The sequence below is a fragment of the Rhineura floridana genome, chromosome 1 (genome assembly GCF_030035675.1).
Source record: "Rhineura floridana isolate rRhiFlo1 chromosome 1, rRhiFlo1.hap2, whole genome shotgun sequence".
Lineage (NCBI taxonomy): Eukaryota > Metazoa > Chordata > Lepidosauria > Squamata > Rhineuridae > Rhineura > Rhineura floridana.
This window is the reverse complement of record NC_084480.1, coordinates 40308129-40333225: the sequence shown is the minus strand read 5'-3', so window position 1 is coordinate 40333225 and position 25097 is coordinate 40308129. Positions and strand designations below refer to the sequence as shown.

At 42.0% G+C, this 25097-nt stretch overlaps 1 protein-coding gene across 1 annotated transcript in view; it reads right to left on the bottom strand.

The window, feature by feature from the left end:
• IPO11 (importin 11) overlaps positions 1-25097 on the bottom strand; it is a 140875-nt gene that overhangs the window by 51420 nt on the left and 64358 nt on the right. Inside the window, exons 20-22 of the mRNA XM_061619056.1 lie at positions 24889-25004; positions 23977-24053; positions 10482-10561 (exon numbers count right to left, since the gene is read on the bottom strand). Coding sequence (XP_061475040.1) covers positions 10482-10561; positions 23977-24053; positions 24889-25004 — 273 coding nt within the window. The remainder of the gene's footprint in view (positions 1-10481; positions 10562-23976; positions 24054-24888; positions 25005-25097) is intronic.

The window sequence follows — 25097 nt, the reverse complement described above, 5'->3', positions numbered from 1 at the left end:
GGCAAAGAGTGTGTGGCAAGGTGTGAGTGAACTCCTAAAACATGGCTGAATATATAAAGATGAAAAGAGAGGAGCTGGTGGAGAAGTGCATAACATTCAATTTACCTCACGAGGGTAAAGGGGTAGATGAATTGCGAGTAGCACTGATAGCATTCGCATCTGTCCAACAAAAACAACCTGTCAGAGAAGAGAACCCAGAAGGGTATTCAAGCAATCCCGCTTATATAGAGTATTTAAGAGAGAAGTTGAGAAAGGAAAGTGAGGAAAAAGATAAGGACAGAGAGATTGAGATGATGCAACTGAGGATGGAGATTGGGGAAAAAGAAAAGCAGTGGGAGTTGGAAATTGAGAGAGTGAGAGTGGATGCTGAAATACAGGTGGAAAAGTTAAAATTTGAAAGAGAGAAGTTTCATTCTGATGAAACAAGAAAGGACAGAAATGAAACAAAGATAAAGGTTACACCAAAAGATTTTGCAGTGTTTGAGCCTGGACAAGATCCACAAATTTACCTCAACACCTTTGAAAAGGCAGCTCAAATGTGGGGGCTACCGGAGGATAAATATATGCAATATTTATCAAATCTGATCAAAGGGGAATTGGCAGAGGTATACCAATATTTCCCCTCAGACAGGCCCGTCACATATGCTGAGTTTAAAGAGGCAGTGTACAAAAGATTCAGACTGGGACCTGACTACTTTAGGAAGTTATTTCGAAACTGTCAGATCCAAGCAGGGAGGTCTTTTGTTGAACTGGGAGCAAAATTGATGGACATATTTGGAAAGTGGATGGGAAGTGCCAAAGCTCAATCAGTGGAAGAGGTGAAAAGCCTCATGATACTGGATCAATTATACCATCAGTTACCACCAGAAATAAGGCTCCTGGTCAAAGACCGTTCCCCTACATCTGTTCAAGAGGCCGCAGAGTTGGCAGATCACTTTGCCTCCAATAGAACTGGCTGGGTGGGGAAAACATCGAGAGAGTTTAAACCCAGACCATATAATGGTGGCAGAAAGGATGTGGTACCACAGCGAGTGAGTCCTCCAATAAAGTCTGAAGGGCACAGGACACCCCAGAGTGGATCTGTGTACCCTAAAATAGAGGAGAAATTATGTTATAAATGTGGTAGACCGGGGCACCTACGTTTTCAATGTGAGGTTGCCAACCCCATTGGTAATCCTGCTCAGGGAAGGGCAGTGAAAACAGAACCAAGGGAATTAGAAACGAAGAAGGTTCAGTTCTGCCAGATAAACTGGACAAATGTAAAAGACTTTGATTCGAGTCTGAGGGAAGAAGTGAGTGTGCAAGGGGCAAATTATTGGGCATTGCTTGATACTGGTGCCGCTCAGATGTTACTGAGGCCAGATTTGATAAAATCTGAGGAAATATTACCTCAGGAAACGGTGACAATCCAAGGAGTGAGGGGTGAACCAGAAAGCATACCCATGGCCCTGATAAAATTAAAGTGGAAAGAAAAGGAGGAAATATGTAAAGTAGGTATTAATGCCCAACAACAAGAACCAGTGATACTGGGAAGAGATGTTATGGGGGCACAAGGAAAAATATATGTGGTGACCAGACAACAACTTGGCAAAGCAACAGAAACCGTGTTAACAGAGGCCGAAGAAAACAGGGTGGAACCTGTTATCGAGCCTAAGGTCGCCATAGCAACCCCTGGCAGGCCTGCTAAAAGAGACAAACTGTATCAAATGGTCTCTAGTGAAGAGGCAGAGCAGTTCAGGGAAGAGCTGGATAAGGATGCAAGTTTGAAGCAAATGAAGGACCAAGCCCTTACACAAAAGATTCCCTTTACTGACAATCTGAGGAATCAAATTGTGTGTGAGAATGGGATTTTATATAGACTGTGGATGCCTGCTGAGAGAGAGAATGAATGTGAACCAGTGAAACAATTGATGGTACCTAGCAAATACAGAGCCAGATTGCTAGAGGTAGCCCATGATGTCCCATGTGCAGGGCATCTTGGAATAAAGAAGACCAAGAAAAGATTGGCTGCACACTATTATTGGCCAAATATTTCTAAAGACGTAAAACAATATTGTTTATCTTGTGACATATGCCAAAAGGTGGGGAAAAGTGGAGTAAAGACAAAAGCACCATTGAAGCCCCTTCCTATAATTGGACAACCCTTTTATAGAGTGGGAATAGATTTGGTGGGCCCTTTTTCCAAACCCACAAGGCATGGCAAGAAATATCTATTGGTGGTGGTGGATTTTGCCACCAGATACCCAGACGCAGAAGCACTAAGATCCGTGGAAGCCCCTGTAGTGGCAGAGGCTTTATTAAAAATCTTTATGAGACTGGGTTTCCCTCATGAAGTGTTGACAGATCAAGGCAGTGTATTCATGGGAGAAGTGATGCAATGTATGTGGAAGTGTTGTGGTCTAAAACATTTAAAGACAACTACTTACCATCCAGCAACTAATGAGTTAACTGAGAGATTCAATGGGGTTCTGAAGGGCATGATAAGTTATGTTCAAGATCACCCACAAGACTGGGATGAACGTTTGGGGTGCTTCTTATTTGCATACAGAGAAGTCCCTCAGGAGTCAACAGGCTTCTCACCCTTTGAACTGATGTTTGCTAGAAAAGTGAGGGGACCTTTGGAACTGTTAAAAAATTCATGGGAAGGGACCCTGAGAGAGTACAAAACATCTGTAGTCGATTTTGTATTAGACTTCCACAACAAATTAGCATCAATGATGGAAGTTGTGCAAAAGAATTTAAGTCAAGCTCAGCAGAAGCAAAGTTACTGGTATGATAGAACAGCCAGAGAACGTGTGTATGATGTGGGAGATATGGTTATGGCATTCATACCCAGGAAACACGATAAATTACAGGCCAACTGGGAGGGACCATATACCATAAGGGAAAAGCTTGACACAGTGACGTATGTCATAACCACAGACCAATTAAAAAAGCATAAAGTGGTTCAAGTAAATATGTTGAAACCTTATCACACCAGGGATGCAAAGGTGTTGCAAGTTACCTTATTCCCTGAGGGAAGTGGGCCTGAACTTCCAGATTTGGTACAGGAAAGCAAAGCAAAAGGAGGGGTAGATCAATTGGAATGGTTGGAGGAGGTGAAGGAAGAAGTCAAGAAAGAGATTCTAAGAGTTTTAAAAAATTATGGGGATCTCTTCAGCAATAAACCTGGCCGAACCAGTATAGCCAGACATTCAATTGATACTGGAAATCATGCCCCAATCAGATCTGTTCCGTACCGTGTGAATGGGAAAGTTTTGAATGAAATTAGAAAGGAGGTTGAAGACATGTTGGAACTAGGAGTGATCAGGGAATCCATCAGTCCCTGGGCCTCAAGTATTGTACTGGTTCCGAAAAAAAAGATGGAACCACAAGGTTTTGTATTGATACACTCACTGAAGAACTCTACTACAAAAGAGATGCAAGGATGACAGATTCATTCACGGAGGAACCATATGATGAAGAGGTGAAAGCTGCTCTTAAAATTCTTGGAAGAAACAAATCACCAGGAATAGATGGCATACCAATAGAGTTGCTACAAGCTACTGAGACTGAATCTGTCCAAATTATGACTACAATTTGTCAAGAAATATGGAAAACTAAACAATGGCCCACTGACTGGAAGCATTCAATATATATCCCATTTCCAAAGAAAGGGGATCCCAGAGAATGCAGTAATTACCGAACTATTGCCTTAATATCCCATGCAAGTAAAGTAATGCTCAAGATTCTACAACAAAGGCTCTTACCATATATGGAGCGAGAAATGCCAGACGTCTAAGCTGGATTTAGAAAGGAAAGAGGCACCAGAGATCATATCGCAAACATGCGTTGGATAATGGAACGGAGCAAGGAATTTCAGAAGAAAATCACCCTGTGCTTTATCGATTACAGCAAAGCCTTTGACTGTGTAGATCATGAAAAACTATGGAATGCTTTAAAAGAAATAGGGGTGCTACAGCATCTGATTGTCCTGATGCGCAACCTATACTCTGCACAAGAGGCTACTGTAAGGACAGAATATGGAGAAACTGATTGGTTCCCCATCGGAAAGGGTGTGAGACAGGAGTGTATTTTATCACCCTATTTATTTAATCTATACGCAAAACATATCATACGGAAAGCAGGACTGGACCAAGGAGAAGGAGGTGTGAAAATTGGAGGGAGAAATATCAATAATTTAAGATATGCAGACGATACCATACTACTAGCAGAAACCAGTAATGATTTGAAATGAATGCTGTTGAAAGTTAAAGAGGAAAGCACAAAAGCAGGACTACAGCTGAACGTCAAAAAGACTAAAATAATGACAACAGAAGATTTATGCAACTTTACAGTTGACAATGAGAACACTGAACTTGTCAAGGATTATCAATACCTCGGCACAGTCCTTAACCAAAATGGAGACAATAGTCAAGAAATCAGAAGAAGGCTAGGACTGGGGAGGGCAGCTGTGAGGGAACTAGAAAAGGTCCTCAAATGTAAAGATGTATCACTGAACACTAAAGTCAGGATCATTCAGACCATGGTATTTCCGATCTCTATGTATGGATGTGAAAGTTGGACAGTGAAAAAAGCGGATAAGAGAAAAATCAACTCATTTGAAATGTGGTGTTGGAGAAGAGCTTTGCAGATACCATGGACTGCAAAAAAGACAGATAATTGGGTGTTAGAACAAATTAAACCAGAACTATCACTAGAAGCTAAAATGATGAAACTGAGGTTATTATCATACTTTGAACACATCATGAGAAGACATGATTCACTAGAAAATATAATAATGCTTGGAAAAACAGAAGGAAGTAGAAAAAGAGGAAGGCCAAACAAGAGATGGATTGATTCCATAAAGGAAGCCACAGACCTGAACTTACAAGATCTGAAGAGGGTGGTTCATGACAGATGCTTGGAGGCACATAACAACAACAATTTTATCTATATTTTAAATTTTATACTTCTGTTTCAGTTCTTGTTAAGTTTGCATGTTTTCATCATTTGTCTGCTGTGATTTAATTAAATCTTTCCAATTTATTTCATTTTTGGTGTGACTCTGATCACCATCAGTTCACTGCAGGAAACTCAACCGACTATAAATAGTACTGTTTTCAATGGGAAATACATTAAAACAGATTTTGTTTACTGCTGTAACCTGTTGACGGGGGGGGGGTGTTGCTGCAAGGTGCAGTAAAATACTCAGGCTGTATGTTGCCCAGGAGCAGACCCTGATGGACAACTCCCACATCCCCAAATAATCATATGAAGTATATGTACATAATTAGTATCAGAGTCAATGCCTGTCTTATGAGCTCAAAGCTAACAGCATCCATATTGTCCTCCCATGCCCAGTGATCTTATTATACAGCCATGAGCATTGAATTCAATGATAAGGCTGGGCATGCTCAGTAAGTACCAACTGTCAGTGTTCTAAAAGCCAGACTCACAGCTGCTGGGCTTGCCTAATCAGGAGGCCACATCCACACCAGACCTTTATTTCACTTTGGACAGTCATGGCTTCCCCCACAGAATCCTGGGAAATGCAGTTTTTGAAGGGTGCTGAGAGGAGACTTTTATTCCTCTGACAGAGTTCCAGTGGCCAGATTGGTTTAACAGTCAGCCACTCTGACTGAAGCTCTGTGAGGGGTACAGGGCCTCTCCTAGCAACTCTCAAAAGGTTTTGTTCCTCTTCTGGGTCCCATCATGCCTACCTGATGTTGCCCGATGAGGTTCCATTTTGCCATCGATTATCCTGACATCTCTCTGAGGAGAGGTGGCTAGCCACCTGAAAGCCTTTTGTAAGTATTAGACTAAGCTAGCTAGTCTTTGTTGTTTTTATATTGTGATTTAAGAACATAAGAACATAAGAAGAGCCTGCTGGATCAGGCCAGTGGCCCATCTAGTCCAGCATCCTGTTGTCACAGTGGCCAACCAGGTGCCTGGGGGAAGCCCGCAAGCAGGACCCGACTGCAAGAACACTCTCCCCTCCTGAGGCTTCCGGCAACTGGTTTTCAGAAGCATGCTGCCTCTGACTAGGGTGGCAGAGCACAGCCATCATGGCTAGTAGCCATTGATAGCCCAGTCCTCCATGAATTTGTCTAATCTTCTTTTAAAGCCGTCCAAGCTGGTGGCCATTACTGCATCTTGTGGGAGCAAATTCCATAGTTTAACTATGCGCTGAGTAAAGAAGTACTTCCTTTTGTCTGTCCTGAATCTTCCAACATTCAGCTTCTTTGAATGTCCACGAGTTCTAGTATTATGAGAGAGGGAGAAGAACTTTTCTCTATCCACTTTCTCAATGCCATGCATAATTTTATACACTTCTATCATGTCTCCTCTGACCCGCCTTTTCTCTAAACTAAAAAGCCCCAAATGCTGCAACCTTTCCTCGTAAGGGAGTCGCTCCATCCCCCCGATCATTCTGGTTGCCCTCCTCTGAACCTTTTCCAACTCTATAATATCCTTTTTGAGATGAGGCGACCAGAACTGTACACAGTATTCCAAATGCGGCCGCACCATAGATTTATACAACGGCATTATGATATCGGCTGTTTTATTTTCAATACCTTTCCTAATTATCGCTAGCATGGAATTTGCCTTTTTCACAGCTGCCGCACACTGGGTCGACATTTTTATCGTGCTGTCCACTACAACCCCGAGGTCTCTCTCCTGGTCGGTCACCGCCAGTTCAGACCCCATGAGTGTATATGTGAAATTAAGATTCTTTGCTCCAATATGCATAATTTTACACTTGTTTATATTGAATTGCATTTGCCATTTTTCCGCCCATTCACTCAGTTTGGAGAGGTCTTTTTGGAGCTCTTCGCAATCCCTTTTTGTTTTAACAACCCTGAACAATTTAGTGTCATCAGCAAACTTGGCCACTTCACTGCTCACTCCTAATTCTAGGTCATTAATGAACAAGTTGAAAAGTACAGGTCCCAATACCGATCCTTGAGGGACTCCACTTTCTACAGCCCTCCATTGGGAGAACTGTCCGTTTATTCCTACTCTCTGCTTTCTGCTTCTTAACCAATTCCTTATCCACAAGAGGACCTCTCCTCTTATTCCATGACTGCTAAGCTTCCTCAGAAGCCTTTGGTGAGGTACCTTGTCAAACGCTTTTTGAAAGTCTAAGTACACTATGTCCACTGGATCACCTCTATCTATATGCTTGTTGACACTCTCAAAGAATTCTAATAGGTTACTGAGACAGGACTTTCCCTTGCAGAAGCCATGCTGGCTCTGCTTCAGCAAGGCTTGTTCTTCTATGTGCTTAGTTAATCTAGCTTTAATTATACTTTCTACCAGTTTTCCAGGGACAGAAGTTAAGCTAACTGGCCTGTAATTTCCGGGATCCCCTCTGGAACCCTTTTTGAAGATTGGCGTTACATTTGCCACTTTCCAGTCCTCAGGCACGGAGGAGGACCCGAGGGACAAGTTACATATTTTAGTTAGCAGATCAGCAATTTCACCTTTGAGTTCTTTGAGAACTCTCGGGTGGATGCCATCCGGGCCCGGTGATTTGTCAGTTTTTATATTGTCCATTAAGCTTAGAACTTCCTCTCTCGTTACCACTATTTGTCTCAGTTCCTCAGAATCCCTTCCTGCAAATGTTAGTTCAGGTTCAGGGATCTGCCCTATATCTTCCACTGTGAAGACAGATGCAAAGAATTCATTTAGCTTCTCTGCAATCTCCTGATCGTTCTTTATCGTTCACCTTTGACTCCCTTATCATCCAAGGGTCCAATTGTCTCCCTAGATGGTCTCCTGCTTTGAATGTATTTATAGAATTTTTTGTTGTTGGTTTTTAGGTTCTTAGCAATGTGCTCCTCAAATTCTTTTTTAGCATCCCTTATTCTTGCATTTCTTTTGCCAGAGTTTGTGTTCTTTTTTATTTTCTTTATTCGGACAAGACTTCCATTTTTTGAAGGAAGACTTTTTGCCTCTAAGAGCTTCCTTGACTTTGCTCGTTAACCATGCTGGCATCTTCTTGGCCCTGGCGGTACCTTTTCTGATCTGCGGTATGCACTCCAGTTGAGCTTCTAATATAGTGTTTGTAAACAACTTCCAAGCATTTTCGAGTGATGTGACCCTCTGGACTTTGTTTTTCAGCTTTCTTTTTACCAATCCCCTCATTTTTGTGAAGTTTCCTCTTTTGAAGTCAAATGTGACCGTGTTGGATTTTCTTGGCAATTGGCCAGTGGATATTAAGGAAACATTTTGCTGCTGTAACTGTGCACCTCTTTTATTCTTTAATAAACTTACTTCTATTTACCAGTGTGTGCTCATTTCAGAACAAGGTTAGTTCTAAATCTGGTACCTGACTACTGTATAACTGGGTGTTTGCCTAAGGCTCCAGGGCAAGGAGTGTCTTGCTCTTGCTCTTTGGAATTTCTGGCAAGTTTTCTGGGCTCTGAGTTTCCCCTTGGCTCAGAGTGGTTAACCAGTATAAGGGGAGGTGGCAGCTATCTACCCTGCAGGGCTGTTGTGAGCATGCACAGCCTTGGCAGAGAAGGATATCTTGCCAGGATCCATTGCCCTGGGTAGGGAATTGGCTCCTGGGATGGTGAAGGGTAGGGGAAGGACCCCCGTCAGTCATCACAGTAGTAGAATAATTATTTTTATCCATAAGATAGCAGTGGTGGTCTCTCTGCTGGTAAGGGAGGGAGGGAGGGAGGCAGAGGCCACTACTCAGATCTTTGCACGTCAAGCCAAGTGCAAGCCCCCCCCCCACCAGCCAGCATAATCCACCTCCTAGACACAGCCCTGCCACCAACTAAGGGACACTCACCCAAGCAAACATTTTCCCGAGATGCAAAAAAGTTAAAATACTGCAAATGCAGCACAGTAGCCAGAGAGGGTGGTGGAGGCCACTTTGTGTGCCAAGTGCAAACACAGTACACACACACACACACACACACACACACACAGTCATCTTTCACCTCCACTGTTCTTTATCTCCATTCTCCTGCTGCCCCCTTCTCCTCCTTTATCCATGTTCTTGCCCTCCAGCTCCTTTTTCCCTCCACTGCATTCTTCACCACCACCATCCATTTTTTAAACAATTGTTTTCTCTACTCCACCCCGTCTCACTCTCCCCCTCCCCCCTTGTTGCCTCCTTGCCTCCTACCCACCCACAGAGCATGAGGGAAGAGTGACGCTGCACAGAAGGCCAGTTTGAGGCACATGATTTTCATCGACAAATCAGAGGAGCAGAAGACTTCCCCGGCTTTCCCCCCCCCCGCCCAGTAATGTCCAAAAGTAATGCTGGAAACCTTACAATAGCTCCACAAAAGTAATAAAATTACTCCTAGTTCTATTACAATCAAAATGTAAAGGAATTACCCACTCATTTCTCAAAAAAGTAATGAATTACTAGTAATTTACTTGTAACAAATTACTTCCAAGCTCTGCTAATACAGGACCTACAAAGTAGCTCCAGAAAATACATGGTGTTCCTAAATTTCCTGCAAGTACTGTACACTGATATTAACTTGATGTTTGAAGAACAAGTGTTTCATATTTGGTTTTACTCACAAAATGAAAGAAAAGGTAGAAATATTTCCAAAATGTTTTATTCATTTATTTTATTAATTTATATCCCGTACTTCCTCTCAAAAGGAAGTCTGAGCTTCCAGATGTAGGAAAAGCAAACCATGGCTTAGAGAAGGAATGCATAGCCCCCACTATGTTGCAGAGTGGAGGAAACATAAACATATGGAAATAAAAAGCACCCAATTTCTATTTTTAGAAATACAACGGAGCAAAGAACTACCAAAGTAACCCTAAGCAATCAATCTTCAAAACAGAGCCCCTTTCCAGCACTACTTCTCCAGTGAATGGAGGGAAGAAGCAGACTGAGCAGAGAGTCTTCAGAGTGCCTACAGCTCAGGTGTGAAATTGAAAAGAGCCTGGAGGGAAAGTCTTTTATGTAACTGGGAATGAGCAATTAAGTTATTCTTTACCTAAGGTTCATCCCATAGCAACAATGCAGATGACTGCAGGTGATCCACAGGTGATGTTATCTGATTGGCAGGCGGGCATCATGTGGCCTTGCAGTTCAAATTGGAACTTCTGGCAGGCCAAGTATGTCCCACAGGCTGGAGGTTCTGCACCCTTGGTTTAGAGCTGCTTGTATGCTTTCATTTTCCATTTTTCAGCTCTTCATAAATTAACCCTTGTATTCAAGATGCATAAGCCTCTTCAAGCAGAGCTGTGATTAATCAAATTCAGACATAACAACAAACCACACATAGCAGAAACTGTGGTTTGCAAAACAGTTTCAAACCATGGTTTGTAAGCCAGTGTAGGTTCAGACATAATTTCTAATGATGGTTTGAATGTACGTTATTTCTGAATATAGCCTAGTCAGAACTGAGGTCACTCTGCTTTAACACAAAGCTGGCTGGCACAGTGAAAATTAAAAGCAAAAGTATGCTTACAGGGCATCACAGGATATGTAACAATGAATCTGACTTCATACATACCTGAAGAAATTCAGATGGAGATAAAAATATATAGCCATTGATTATCTTAAAGCAGGTTCTGAGGTTTTCTGAACTTAGTTCTACAAAAAGAAATATAAGTTCATTTTAGTGTTGTTGCAACAATCTGTAACCACCTTAACAAATGGCAGACATTTTATAAACCATATTTATCTTCCTTCTTTCTTCTTATAATGTACTGTAAAATCACTCAAGTATACTTATATTCAAAGAAAAATTACAGACATACTCATACTCTGAGCACTCAAGTGACAATCTCCAAAGACAATCCATCAGTAACCCAAAAATATGTACACATCTCTTAAAAACTAAGGTCCTGGAGCTCTAGAAATAGGAGTGCATAAATCTCACATATTAATCCGTGGTGTCAATTAAATTGTAACAGAAATGCAGCTACATGACCATTACTGCTACAGTTAAGCAAGACAAATAAAAGACCATTTCCTGTATTTTAGATACAAATTTCCTGTACCTAAATGTATCTCACAGAAACTGTTACTTTCTCAAGTTCAGTTTGTAACTGGAGTATGCAAACCACATTCTCTTTTTTGTCAGCTACCACAAGAAAGTAGACATAAAGTTTTACTATTACCCATGGGGGGAACAGAGTATGCTGGTGAGCAGCAGCAAACTCTTAATGCTAGCAAAGGAGCCACATGGTGCCAAATCCAACTGCTGAACTCAGCTATTTCCTGGAGGTTCCAAACTACTGATCCAAATGACCCAATTAACTTGCCTATACAAAGGAGACAAGTAGATTTGGATAACTGAGTTAATCTGCAGACCTAATTGCACACATCTAATTTGGATCTTTGGAAAACTGAATACTTCCTGAAATCAGAGTTGCAGAGCTCTTTTTCCAGACCTACCCAGGCAGATGACAACAGAGACATTTTAAAAACGTGCTAGAAAAGGACTTTGCAACATAACCAAAGGCAACTTTAGAAGTAGTTTAGAAGACAAGGTAACTGAACAGCCCATTTTTTAAAAAAATTATTTAAGACGTGTTGTTGTTGTTATGTGCTTTCAAGTCGATTACCACTTATGGCGACCCTACAAGGCACTCTTGTAGATATTTGGGTCCCAAACCATTTAGAGCTTTAAATGTCAAAGCAAGCATCTTGAGCAGGGCCTGGAAAACAAATGGCAAGCCAGAGTAACTGTTTTAAGATAAAGATAATATGCTCATGGCCTCATGCTCTTACCGGCATTCTTGCTGCAGCATTTTGCACTAGCTGTAGTTTCCAGACCATCTTTAAGAGCAGCCACACATACAGCATATTACAGTAGTCCAGCCTGGGCTTATCAAAGCATGAGAAACTATGGTCAGGCTATCCCTATCAAAAAATGGCCACAGTAGGAACACCAGTCAAAGCTGGGCATAGGTGCTCCTAGCTACCAAGGCCATCTAGACCTCGAGTGACAAAAATAGTTCCAAGAGTAACCCAAGACTACACACCAGCTTCTTCAAGGGGACTGCATCCAAGGAAGTCCTCTTGAGGAGAGGCCATACCACCTCCTCCTTCAAGGATGGTGGTGCCACCCTTCCTCTTATAAGGCATTAATCATTCCCTGGACCCACCTAGTTAAACCCCCATGGCTTGCTCTTATTAGCCAAGAATGGCAAGGGCCAAAAAGGCACATGGTTGGCTGCACACTTTCAAGCAGCTTGCCGATATACTCAGGCCTCAGATAATTTGAACTGCTTCAGCTGGTGCTCTGGACATCTTCAAAGGACTGAACCTAAGTGTGGTATCCAATTCCAAGTGAATCAAACTAACGTTGTCCTCAAAGTGCCCCGCAAATATGTCACAGCAGTCCTCTGATGAGACAATCACTTCCTCCATCCAGGCAGATCCTACCAGCCCCTTTAACACAGAGAAAAGCTCTGCTACATGGCTAGTTGAGGATGCAATAGTGATTGAGAAGTAAACCTGCATTCTGGCTACCATCCTTCTTGCTTCACAGTCCAATGTTCCTCAGTATACCAGGGAGACATCCTGGTTCCACTATGTTGGAGAGGAGGCTTAGAAATTATCCTTTTGAGAGCTCTCTGCCTCACTGTTCCACAAGGTGAGAGCCTCAGCATCAACATCAAACATGCCAATTGGAAAATCTCCCAGAGCATTCAGGAATCTATCAGATTCCTTAAGTATCTGGGGGTGGACCATCTTAATGGGTTGCCCACTCCCTGTAGGGGGGCACTGACTACCAGACAAAATGTCATCAGGTAATCGTCTGCTGTTGACAATGGGTTCACCATAAACCACCTGACAATGGGCCACAATCCATGGCATAGAATTTCTTTTTCACCAATCATAAGGTTCTTGGATGTAGCAATTGTAGATATGTCTCCTCATCTATAAATAACAGTCATTAGATAAACAGTCAAATACTTTTGACAAGCAAAAGACATATTGGATGGTGCTTTAGTATATGAACACATGGTACTTTTTCTTAGCTTTCTATTGTCTTAAAAAGTATTTATTTATTTGATTTATTATTTGATTTATATACCGCCCTTCCTCTCAGCAGGAGCCCAGAGCAGCAAACAAAAGCACTAAAAACACCTTAAAACATCATAAAAACAGACTTTAAAATACATTAAAACAAAACATCTTTAAAAACATTTTTTTTAAAAAAATGTATTCACCATGTGTGCTGCTTTGAGGCGGGGGGGGGTGTTTTTAAGAAAAATGCAACTAAGATGCATGAACAACAGCAACAACACCCAGAGCTTCATGCAGTGGTAAAGAAGTAAGAAAGAATACTGAACCTATCAAATGTGTGGCTCCCCTATGAAACATCTGGACTCAATCATAAAAGCAAAACACACCATTAATGGGAACCGTGAAAGAAGCATTCTGCAAAAAGAAAAAGGTTCTACACCCACGTTGGAATTTCCCTGACAATTGTACTCTCATAAAACCCACACAATGTCCCAAGCATTCCTTGAAATGGCAGAAGTGACAGAGGCAGTGATCCAGTATCTCCCCCAACAGGCCTTGTGCCAAGTGACTAAACAAAAAATATTATCACTCTGTCAAACAACGTTCATCTTTAAGACAGTTTGATATCCAAGAAACAAGAAACACAACACAAGAAGCCTTGCCAAAAGATAGCTATTCACATGAAAATCAGCTTGGGCCCTTCAGTGCAAATATGACATTGACAGGAATATTCAGAGTCACAGAACTAAAACAGTTATTTTAGAATGTTGATGCAATGTCAGCATACAACCATTTAAACTATGAAGCGTTGTCAGTAAAACCAACATAATAATTAGACTGAACAACTTACATGCTTAAAAACTAAGCATTAACAAGCATTGCCGAAATAAGTGGGAAACAAGTTAGGATCCAGTATTTGCTCTCATTTCAGATTGGAGACAAAAATGTAAAATGACTTGGGTTTATAAAGGTTCAGCATGTTAGTGAAATAGAACAGAACCAAACAAAAACTGCAGAGCTCAAGGGCACTATATACTGGCCTCTCTGCCAGAAGCCAAAAGGTCAAAGGTGGCTGAGAGGATGCTCCTGCTGCCTCCCAAGGAGAACATCGTGGTAAAGGGGAGCCCTACCTGGCCCCATCCATCAGAGAAGGAGCAGCTGGAAGGAGCTTGCTTTACCCCGCCCACCTAGAAAGAACACTTATAAGAACTTTGTACCTAAGAAATAGTGCCCGAGTTTGCTTTTTTCATTCTCCCTCCCAACCCCTATTCCCTTTGTGTTGTATCTTTTAGATGATAAAACTGACTTAGACCATAGGTCTTATTACTGATCACTGCAAGCTGGTCCGAGAGCCTTCTTTGGCTGAAGAGTGGCCTAAAATCACTGTAAATATATAAACAAATAAAAAAGCCCTATAAAATAAAAATGCTTAATTTTAGTCATTCACAAACTGCAGTGAAATACTAACTGAACGCTGAGCCCATAGGTCAGAACTATTGTGATAATTTTAATACAAAACAAATCATTAACAGAAAAACTTTTCATATGCTTAATTATTTGCAAATTATCTGCAATGCTAGGACACTATAATCTAATGGGTATCCAGCCTAACCTGATGTTTATCATAGATTAGCAATACAAGAATGTGTGACTTATTAAACTGCTATTAATCTTATTCAATCTTCTAATCTCCTCCCTGCCTGCGCCAGGAAAAGAGGGACCATGGAGGCCTGTAACATTAAACCATGGTCTAGCAGTACATATGAACACAGTCAATATGATTCTATAAACTTCATAAGAGCTGCACCCCCACAAGGCTGCGTACCAGCTTCTCCACTGAAACCATCAGATTTAGACGTTTTCTGACTGCTGCAACCACCTTTGCCTCAACCTTTTGAGGTTGAAAGAAGATTTGAGTTAAGGAGCAAGATGAAATTCCCCTGCCTCAGACATGCCTATGGAAAAATTCAGTAATAGGCCAGAAAAACCCTTGCGGTTTAAGAACGTACCTATAGCCAACAGATATTTCTATCAAACTTTTAAAAGCAGAGAAATTAGGCAGCTATAGTGAATGCACCAGAAGAGCAGGAAACCTGACCTCCTCTCGGAGATACTGTACTGCCCTACAAATATGTAAAACTGCAAACACAATTTGGGTTGGTCTTTCACAGTCCAATCCACTTCCTGTGTAGCTTGGAAGAATGTGGTAACGTGCCTCTGAGCATATGGTGAGTGGTGGCAACACCTGCAATGAGCACAAATAACAGAAACAAGAAATGTGCTGTGCTGATCATGTATTAGCAGGGAGGAAGCAACAATATTATGACAGTTGATATAGTTCAGATAGTCATTTTAAATATGTTTGATTTACTTTGCAATTTTAGTGAAGTTTCCTATGGTAAATTATTTTCTTTTGCTTCCATTTCTGTGAATATGTGAAGTACACTAATACTTTGGATAATTTACACTAAAAAAACTCCAAAAACATGGATTAATGGCACTGACTATTCTGCAGAAGTAGACATGAGCGTCTCAGTTTGCACAAGATAAAACAGTGAGAAGTGAAATACATTCTAGCAAATTTCTAGGTGTACTCTATGTTTTTAATTGACTGTGCTCACCCTTCCTTAAGTAGAGTGGTTTAAGCATAGCAGGCTGAACACATGCATCTTGAGCAGGCCAAGTTTGTTTTTTCCAACAGCTAGATTCATTGCTAAAGAAGCAAAATATTGTAATTAGCCTGACTTTACACCAAAGCTGCAGTTTCATATTCAACTGTTAATGCACCCAAAACCCAAAATAGAAATAGAATGTAACTTCCAGTTTGAAACACAAAAGGCTGTCTTCACCATCATATGACACTGACCAGTAAAAAGGCTTTGAAAATAACAAAAATACATTTGACACAGATTTCTAGGATGAATGAGTGAAATATAATTTTCTAGGTTAGATTCTCAGTAGAAACAGTAGTAACACAGGAAAGAAGAATAGTAAGAACACTACCGACAAACATACAAAAAATGTAATTCTCCACCACTGGAGTTGTTATGTGTCTTCAAGTCGATTATGACTTATCGCGACCCTATGAATCAGCGACCTCCAACAGCATATGTTATAGACCATCTTGTTCAGATCTTCCTTTATGGAATCAATCCATATCTTGTTTGGCCTTCCTCTTTTTCTACTCCCTCCTGTTTTCCCAGCATTATTGTCTTTTCTAGTGAATCATGACTTCTCATTATGTGTCCGAAGTATGATAACCTCAGTTTCATCATTTTAGCTTCTAATGATAGCTCTGGTTTAATTTGGTCTAACACCCAATTATTTGTCTTTTTTGCAGTCCATGGTATCCACAAATCTCTCCTCCAGCACCACATTTCAAATGAGTTGATTTTTCTCTTATCCACTTTTTTCACTGTCCAACTTTCTCATCCATACATAGAGATCGGGAATACCATGGTCTGAATGAACCTGACTTAAATGTTCAGTGATACATCTTTGCATTTGAGGACCTTTTCTAGTTCTCTCATAGCTGCCCTCCCCAGTCCTAGCCTTCTTCTAATTTCTGGACTATTGTCTCCATTTTGGTTAATGACTGTGCCAAGATATTGATAATCCTTAACAAGTTCAATGTCCTCATTGTAGACTTTAAAGTTACATAAATCTTCTGTTGTCATTACTTTAGTCTTCCTGACATTCATCTGTAGTACTGCTTCTGTGCTTTCCTCTTTAACTTTCATCAGCATTCGTTTCAAATCATTACTGGTTTCTACTAGTAGTATGGTATCGTCTGCATATCTTAAATTATTGATATTTCTCCCTCCAGTTTTCACACCTCCTTCATCTTGGTCCAATCCCGCTTTCCATAAGATATGTTCTGCATATAGATTAACCAAATAGGGTAGTAAAATACACACCTGTCTCACACACTTTCTGATTGGGAACCAATCCGTTTCTCCATATTCTGTCCTTACAGTAGCCTTTTGTCCAGAATATTTATTTATTTATTTTTATTTATTTATTATTCAATTTATATCCCGCCTTCCACCTAGCAGAAGCCCAGGGTGACACATCTGGACAATCAGATGCTGTGGCACTCCCATTTCTTTTAAAGCATTTCATAGTTTTTCATGATGTACACAATCAAGGGCTTTGATATAATCCATAAAGCACAGGGTGATTTTCTTCTGAAATTCCTTGGTCCATTCCATTATCCAATGTAGATCGGTACACAATAAGACCACTCTCATCCATGATTTGATTGTGGATGAAGGTGACAATTTGGTGTGCATTACCGAGACCTGGGTGGGTGAGCTGGAGGGAGTTCAACTGACCAAGCTTTGACCATCTGGATACTTGGTGCAACACCAGCACAGAGTGCAGGGATGGGGGGTGGGGAGTTGCTGTGCTCTACAGAACTTCCATCTCTGTCACCAGGAAACCACTCTATCTTCGAAATGGCTGTGAAGGCCTGCACATGGTGTCGGGCCGAGGAGACAGTAAACTAGGGTTGCTGCTGGTGTACCGTCCACCCTGCTACCCGGCAGATTCTCTGACGAAGGTGGCAGAGGCCGTCTCGGCTGTCGTGTTGGAGGAGCCCAGAATGATAGTGCTGGGTGATTTCAATGTCCATGCTGAGGCTGCCTCTAGTGGTCCGGCTTGGGACTTCATGGCCTCCATGATGACCATGGGGCTGTCTCAAGTTGTCAATGACCCGACACATAGGGCAGGGCACCCCTTCGACTTGTTTTTTGCTCCAGATGGGGGAAGGGGTGGTCTGGAGATGGGGGGGCGGATGTCACCCCATTGTCATGGTCAGATCACTTCCTGGTGAAGTTTATGGCTCCAATCCTTCCCTGCAGGGGTGGTGGACAGATTAAGATGGTCCACCCCCAGAGACTAATGGAATCCGCTGCATTCCTGAATGCCCTGGGGGAGTTCCCAGTGGATAGAGCAGGTGACCCTGTTGAAGCCCTTGTCACGCTGTGGAACAGTGAGGTGCGTCGGGCTCGTGACACGGTTGCCCCCAAGCAACCTCTCCGGCATTGCGGAGCCCGGTTTCCACCTTGGTACACCAGTAAACTAAGGACAATGAAACAGACAGGACAAAGGCTAGAGTGCAAGTGGCAAAATATGTGCTGTGAGGCTGATCGGGCACAAGTAAGACATCATAACCGTGCCTACTGTGTGGTAGTGAGGGTGGCGAAGAAGGCCCACTTCTCTGCCACCATCACATCCTCAAGTAGCTGTTCAGTGGAGCTTTTCTGTATTGTCAGGGGTCTGTTGACATCACCTCCAGGAAATGGAGTTTTAGACTCTTCAGAGGCCCACTGTGAATTGTCTGCAAGGCACCTTGAGGGTAAAGTTGCTTGGCTCCGTAGCAATCTTGATGCCCCATCCACATCTACTGTAGTCCCCAGTGAGGTGTCCAGTGCAACGTCTCTACAACTTCTTGGGAACGGTTTCAGTTGATGCGGCCTGATGACATAGACAAGGTGCTTGCGATGATGCGGCCAGCAACGTGTCCTCTCAACCCCTGCCCTTCTTGGCTTATTAATGCTTGCCAAAGGGGTTTGTCCGAGTGGATCCAGGGTGTGGTCAATGCATCATTGTGAGAGGGAGTCGTTTCAGCCACCTTAAAAGAGGCGGTGATCCAACCTGAAAAAGCCCACCCTGGACCCTTTGTTTTTTGACAACTACAGACCGGTTGCAAATGCCCCCTTTTTAGGGAAGGTGATTGAGAGGGTTGTGGCGCAGCAGTTGCAAGTATTCTTGGATGAAACAGATTATCTTGACCCATCCCAGTCTGGGTTCAGGCCTAGTTATGGGACTGAATTGGCCTTGGTCGCCCTGATGGATGACCTTTATCGGGAGAAGGACAGGGGGAGTGCAACTCTGTTATTCTTACTTGATCTCTCAGTGGCTTTTGATACCATTGACCATGGTATCCTTCTGGGTCGACTTGGTGAGATGGGTATTGGAGGTATTGGATGGGTATAGGGTCGCTCTCAGAGAATAGCATTGGGTGACTGTCTTTCGGCTACCGGGCCAAGTTCTAGTTTTGGTGTACAAATCCCTATACAGCTTGGGACCAGGATACCTGAAAGACCGTCTTAACCCTTATATACCGAGTCAATCAGTGCGCTCTGCAGGTGAGGGCCTCCTGCAGATACCATCTTATCAGGTGGTCTGTTCTGCACAACATAGGAAACGGACCTTTAGTGTGGAGGCACCTACCCTGTGGAATTCCCTCCCCTTAAATATTAGGCAGACGCCACCTCTGTTATCTTTTCAGCGCCTTTTGAAGACTTTCCTCTTTCAACAAGCCTTTTAAGATGATACCTATCCCAGTCTGCGTCTGTGTTGGAATCGCTTTTTAATATGTTTTTTTTAAATAACAATATGTTTTTTTAACCCTTTTTTAAAGATGTTTTTAAAGCTTTTTTAAAAAATGTTTTTAAAGTTGTTTTGTTTTGGTGTATTTTAAGGTCTGTTTTTATGATGTTTTGATGTGTTTTTAGTGCTTTTGTTTGCCGCCCTGGGCTCCTGCTGGGAGGAAGGGTGGGATATAAATAAAATAATAAAATAAATGCATGTTTGCTATGTGATCTCTAGTACCTCTTCCCTTTCCAAATCCTGCTTGGACATCTGGCATTTCTCACTCTATATATGGTAAGAAACTGTGGAAATGCAGTCCGAATTGCAGGTGTTGCCAGCACTCACCATATGCTCAGAGGCACATGTTACCAAATTCTTCCAAGTTACACAGGAAGTGGATTGGACTGTGAAAGACCAACCCAAATTGTGTTTGCATTTTGACAAATTTGTATGGCTGTATAATATCTCAGAGAGGATGTCAGGTCTGCTCTCCTGGTGCATTCACTATAGCTGCCCAATTTCCCTGCTTTTTAAAGTTTGATAGAAATATCTGTTTGATACAGGTACGTTCTTAAACCTCAAGGAATTTTCTTGTCTATTAGTGAATTTCTCTGTTTTTTAATCCATGAGGAAAGAAATGGGATCTTGTGCAAGTTTGCTGAGAATGGATTGATCATTTGCATGCTTATTTAGTCCAATGGGATTTACTCCCGTGCAATCAGGCTTACGATAGGATAAACTGACCACAGAGGAGGAGAAAGAATGGGAGGAGACAGGGCAGAGGGGAGATGGGGGTAAAGAAGCAGGCAGGAGGGGTTGGGGAGGAGGAAGGCAGGTTTGATCATTTGCATGCTTATTATTTATTTATTTTATTTTATTACATTTCTAGACCGCCCTATAGCAGTAAGCTCCCAGGGCGGTGTACAGCATAATAAAACAGATTAAAATACAAGCGGATGCAAATACAATACAGTACACAATAAAACATAATTAAAAATTTCCAAATTTAGATTCAATTTTAAAATTTTTAAAAATTTTTAAAATGCCTGGGCAAATAGGTAGGTCTTTACCTGGCGCCGGAAAGATAACAGAGAAGGCGCCAGGTGTATCTCATCAGGGAGTGCGTTCCATAGTTCGGGGGCCACCACCGAGAAGGCCCTAGCTCTAGTTGTAGTTCTCCGTGCCTCCTTATGCGTTGGGACACGGAGAAGGGCCTTCGACGTCGAGCGCAGCGACCGGGTAGGTACATAGCAGGAGAGGCGTTCCGCCAGGTATTGCGGTCCGATGCCGTTAAGGGCTTTATAGGTAAGAACCAACACTTTGAATCTGGCCCGGAAACATATTGGTAGCCAGTGCAGTTGGGCCAGAACAGGTCTTATATGATCAAATTTTTTAGTCCCAGTAAGGACTCTGGCCGCAGCATTCTGCACCAGCTGAAGTTTCCAAACCGTCTTCAGAGGTAGCCCTACGTAGAGTGCATTACAGTAATCCAATCTAGAGGTTACCAGAGCATAGATAACTGTGGCGAGGTTCTCCCTGTCCAGATAGGGTCATAGTTGGGCTACAAGCCGAAGCTGGTAGAACGCATTCCGTGCCACCGAGGCTACTTGAGCCTCCAGTGACAGGAGCGGATCTAATAAGACCCCCAAACTACAGACTTGCTCCTTTAGGGGGAGTGTAACCCCATCTAGGGCAGGTCGGACATCATCCATCTGGGCAGAGAGCCCCCCCACCAACAGCATCTCAGTCTTGTCAGGATTGAGTCTCAGTTTGTTAGCTCTCATCCAGTCCATTATCGCGGCCAGGCAGCAGTTTAGTACATTAACAGCCTCACCTGATGAAAAGGAGAAGTAGAGCTGCGTATCATCAGCATATTCAGTTCAGTGGGATTTCCTTCCATGTAATCATGCTTAGGATAGGTTAAACTAACCATGGGGGAGGAGAATAGGAGGGGAGGGAGGGCTGGACTGGACTGGGGGGGAGAGGGGGGGAAAGGCAGGTTTGATCATTTGTATGCTTATTGAGATCAATGGGATTTACTCCCGTGCAATCAAACTCAGGATAGGTGAAACTGACCACTGGGGAGGAGGAAGGAGGAAAGGCTGGAGTAGAGAGGAAGGAGGGGATAGGGAGAACTGGAGTGGGGAGGAAGGCGGAAAGAGGAGGAAGAGAGGGGAGGGGAAGGGGTGGGAGGGAGGAAGGGGCAGGAGGAAGTGGATAGCAGGGAGGAGGAGAGGGCAGATTTGATCATTTGCATGCTTATTGAGTTCATTGAGATTTGCTCCTGTGCAATCATGCTTAGGATAGGTGAAACTGACCTGAGAGGAGGGGGGAAGGGGGAGATGGGGGAGGGAGAGGAGGGGGAGGGGGAGGGAGGGGAGGAGATTGGGTGAGTTGGCACTGGGCAAAGGGAAAGCCCCTTTCCTTTCCAAAAGGAAAATATTGTTGACAGTATCATTATTTTGGGGGGTTTCCCCCATCTTTTTATTCTACAGCAGACACACGCCCTATTCCTCTCACAAAGCTACAAGCACTAGAACTCTCTGGGAAGAGAGGCTGAGTGTTAAACCACTCTGGCCCATGAAATACAAGTCTCCTAATAACTCTCAGCACCCTTCACAAACGACGCTTTTTTGGGGGAAGCCATGACTGTTTAAAGTAGAATAAATGTCTGGCATGGATGTGGCCGCTTGATTAGCCAAGCCAAACAGCTGTTAGTCTGGCTTTTAGAACACTGACAATTTGTTCTTACTGAGTTATCTGTCTGCACTATCATAGACTCCCATGTTAATTTTCTTAAATTAATTAAAAATCAGCCATGCATTTTTTAAAATTTTAAACGCAGAAGATGAAGGTCAAAGTATGGGGCAAGGCAAGTAACAGGATTACTGGTACTCTGTGAACATGGCTGACTTTAATTAATTTCAACAAATTATGAGACCACTGACAGAAAGAAGTCCAACAGTGGTCTGGATTATTTTACTCTTGTTTTACTCTTTGAACTCTGGATTCTGAGTGTTTTCTGCATCGCCACGAAAACAAGAGGATTGTTCAGCAAACATCTCTGAGTTCCAGACTATATGTTTTGTTGTTTTGAAATGAGCTTATAGGAAGCAGCAGAATGGCATGGGAGTATTTTCAATTTAACATAGCAGAATGTGAAAAATCCATGCTGATTAGAATATACAGTCACTCTTGTGGCTGTATAATGAGGTGAAACAATGGGTAGGGGTAACAATTAGTGGAAGGTCAGATGCCCTTATAGAATTTATCTCTTAACCAAAAAATATAAGGGCTCAGCTACTAGTACCCCAAAATTACTTTCATAGTTCACTACAGTTTCTAATACAGTTTCCAAACAATCTGTCATAGGAAATGACAGACTTTTACAAACAAAGTAACCTTCCAAAGAGTTATTCCCAGGGAGCATCTCTCAGCATTCAGACAAAGCTTTCTTCAAAACATACTGTTTGCTCACACAGATGATTACCCTTCGATCTGTGACTTGTTACAAAGGGCCTGTGCAAACGTCCCTGTTAACCACAAATGACCAATCACAAGTCAGCCTTAGGAATGCATGCTGTGATCCCGACAACTCCAGTCTACCTTGGAACAAATTCCAAGAGCAGCTAGCTACAGATCCACATAACCCTAGAACGCAAAACCTTCTTTAAACCACTATATATTCTTGACACACTTCCAAAGACTCAAAAGAGGTAACTCCATCTCTAAAAATGTTTAAAATGATGTCAATGAAAGAAATATAAAATATATTAAATGTGCAGTTAAAGCTAACACTCATTTCTATATAGCAATACTGTGCTATGTGTAGTAGGTTAAATTTAAAAAAAATATTCTGAAGCTTGAGCTTTTGCAAACTTCTGGAAGAAAGAGGCTCCAAGATAAGGCAAAGCCTGTTTGCTCTCCCCACTGATAAACAGGGGCCTTTAGGAAGAAACAACATTCAATTATACCTTCAGAGTCAAAGATGGGACACAGCAGAGGAGAAAGGCATACATTATCAGTATCACAGAACTGTGTAAAGATAAATATTTTCAAAAAACCTAAAAATTACCTACTTTTTAAAAAAAGGTTCTCCAAACATGAGTCCTAAACATTACAGTTGGTTAATGAAAATGGGATATTGGTACAAAAATGCTTATCAAAACTAAAATATGATTATATCTAAGACAACCATCACCCGTAGAGTGAGAAAAAAAGTAGAAATAATAAATGTCACTTGTTTGTTTCTTTCTTTGCACTAGAAGATAGTGGATTTTTTTAAAAAAATAGGATGCAGCCCACATATTGTTGTTAATATAAATAAGCACTTTGCAATTAAATACATGTTTAAACTGGGTAAGTCCCAATTGGATTTAAGCTTCTTAACTGTTCCCTCTATTGCTGCTCTTTTGGATGCAGGAGAATACATAACATATATTTGGAAAGCAAGTTCTGTAAGTTTCTGAAGACATGGATCAGATTATTTTTTAGCATTGTTAGATCGTATCACCAAGTTCTTCCTGAGCTGCTTAGATGAACAAGGTAAGGATAGTAAATAACTTTGCACATAAAGTAGTGCTACGTAAGTCATGAATACAAATGGCACCCATACACTTCATATTTAGATTTATATACTGATAACTCACCAAGAAGTGCAGACATGTTCTGAAAAATTCGCAGCAACTCTGGGGTAAGACAGGGGCTGTTCTCTAACGTTACTAGCCTAAGGGGGGAGGGGGAGAAATCAAACACCGTATTAATAAACTGTACTCCTTTATCAGCCAAAGTACATACCAAGGACATCATGATATGACAATGTTGCAGCTTCTATTAAAAATTCAACTTTCCACTCTGGTCAATTTTCAAGGTCAGCAGTTTCACTCACATCACTCAAATCTATTATTTAAAAATGACATTTTAAAGAGGTTGCTTTAGCCTATAAAATCATTTTATTTATTTAAAAGAATTTTTAAACTGCCCAATATTCAAAAATATCATGATAGTGTACAAAAACAAAATTAAGACAAGAAGAATACATTAAATCCCTCTGCAAAAACAGAAATGCACTGCTGGACAGAATGCAGATAAGGGGGTAAAAAATGCTGGATGTTTTCTTTTTTTAATGTAGCTGCCCAGCGACTTACTAATGCATTACCCTATGCCAGGGGTGGGGAATCTTCTTCAGTCTGAGCGCCATAGTGAAAAAAATGGGTGGCACAATGGATGTTCCACCCATCCATAATCTTTGTACAGCAGGCTACACTACAGCCACACAAAAGCCAGAAGTATCTGCACACTCACACCCTCTCACAAGCATCATCAAGGACACCTTCCAGCTAAGGGGACACAGAGGAGGATCAGCAAGGGATGTGTCCTGGAAAGAGTCTTGAGGGCCAGAGGGAGAGGCAGAGGCTTGCATGCCGGGACCAGGCCTGAGGTTCTTCACCCGTGCTCTGTGGAGTTATGCATTCTGTACCTCATACCCTTAACATTTCCCAGCCAAATTCCGAGAAATAATTGCTTTGATTTTTCCCTTGGCAGTGTCACAAAAGGCTTACCACAATTCTAATCCATCTTCCAGAAGATACACATGAGGGGGCTGTGAAACATCAGTGCTTAGCTGAATAACTGGGAGCAGGAAAGGATAAAGATTCTTGCTATCTGCTCCTAAGCCCTATGGAAATAATTAAACATTGATCAGAACATCTGAGTACTTGCAAAGTGGAGTGATAAGAGATTGTAATTTTTTAAAAAAGTTTTTTTGAAC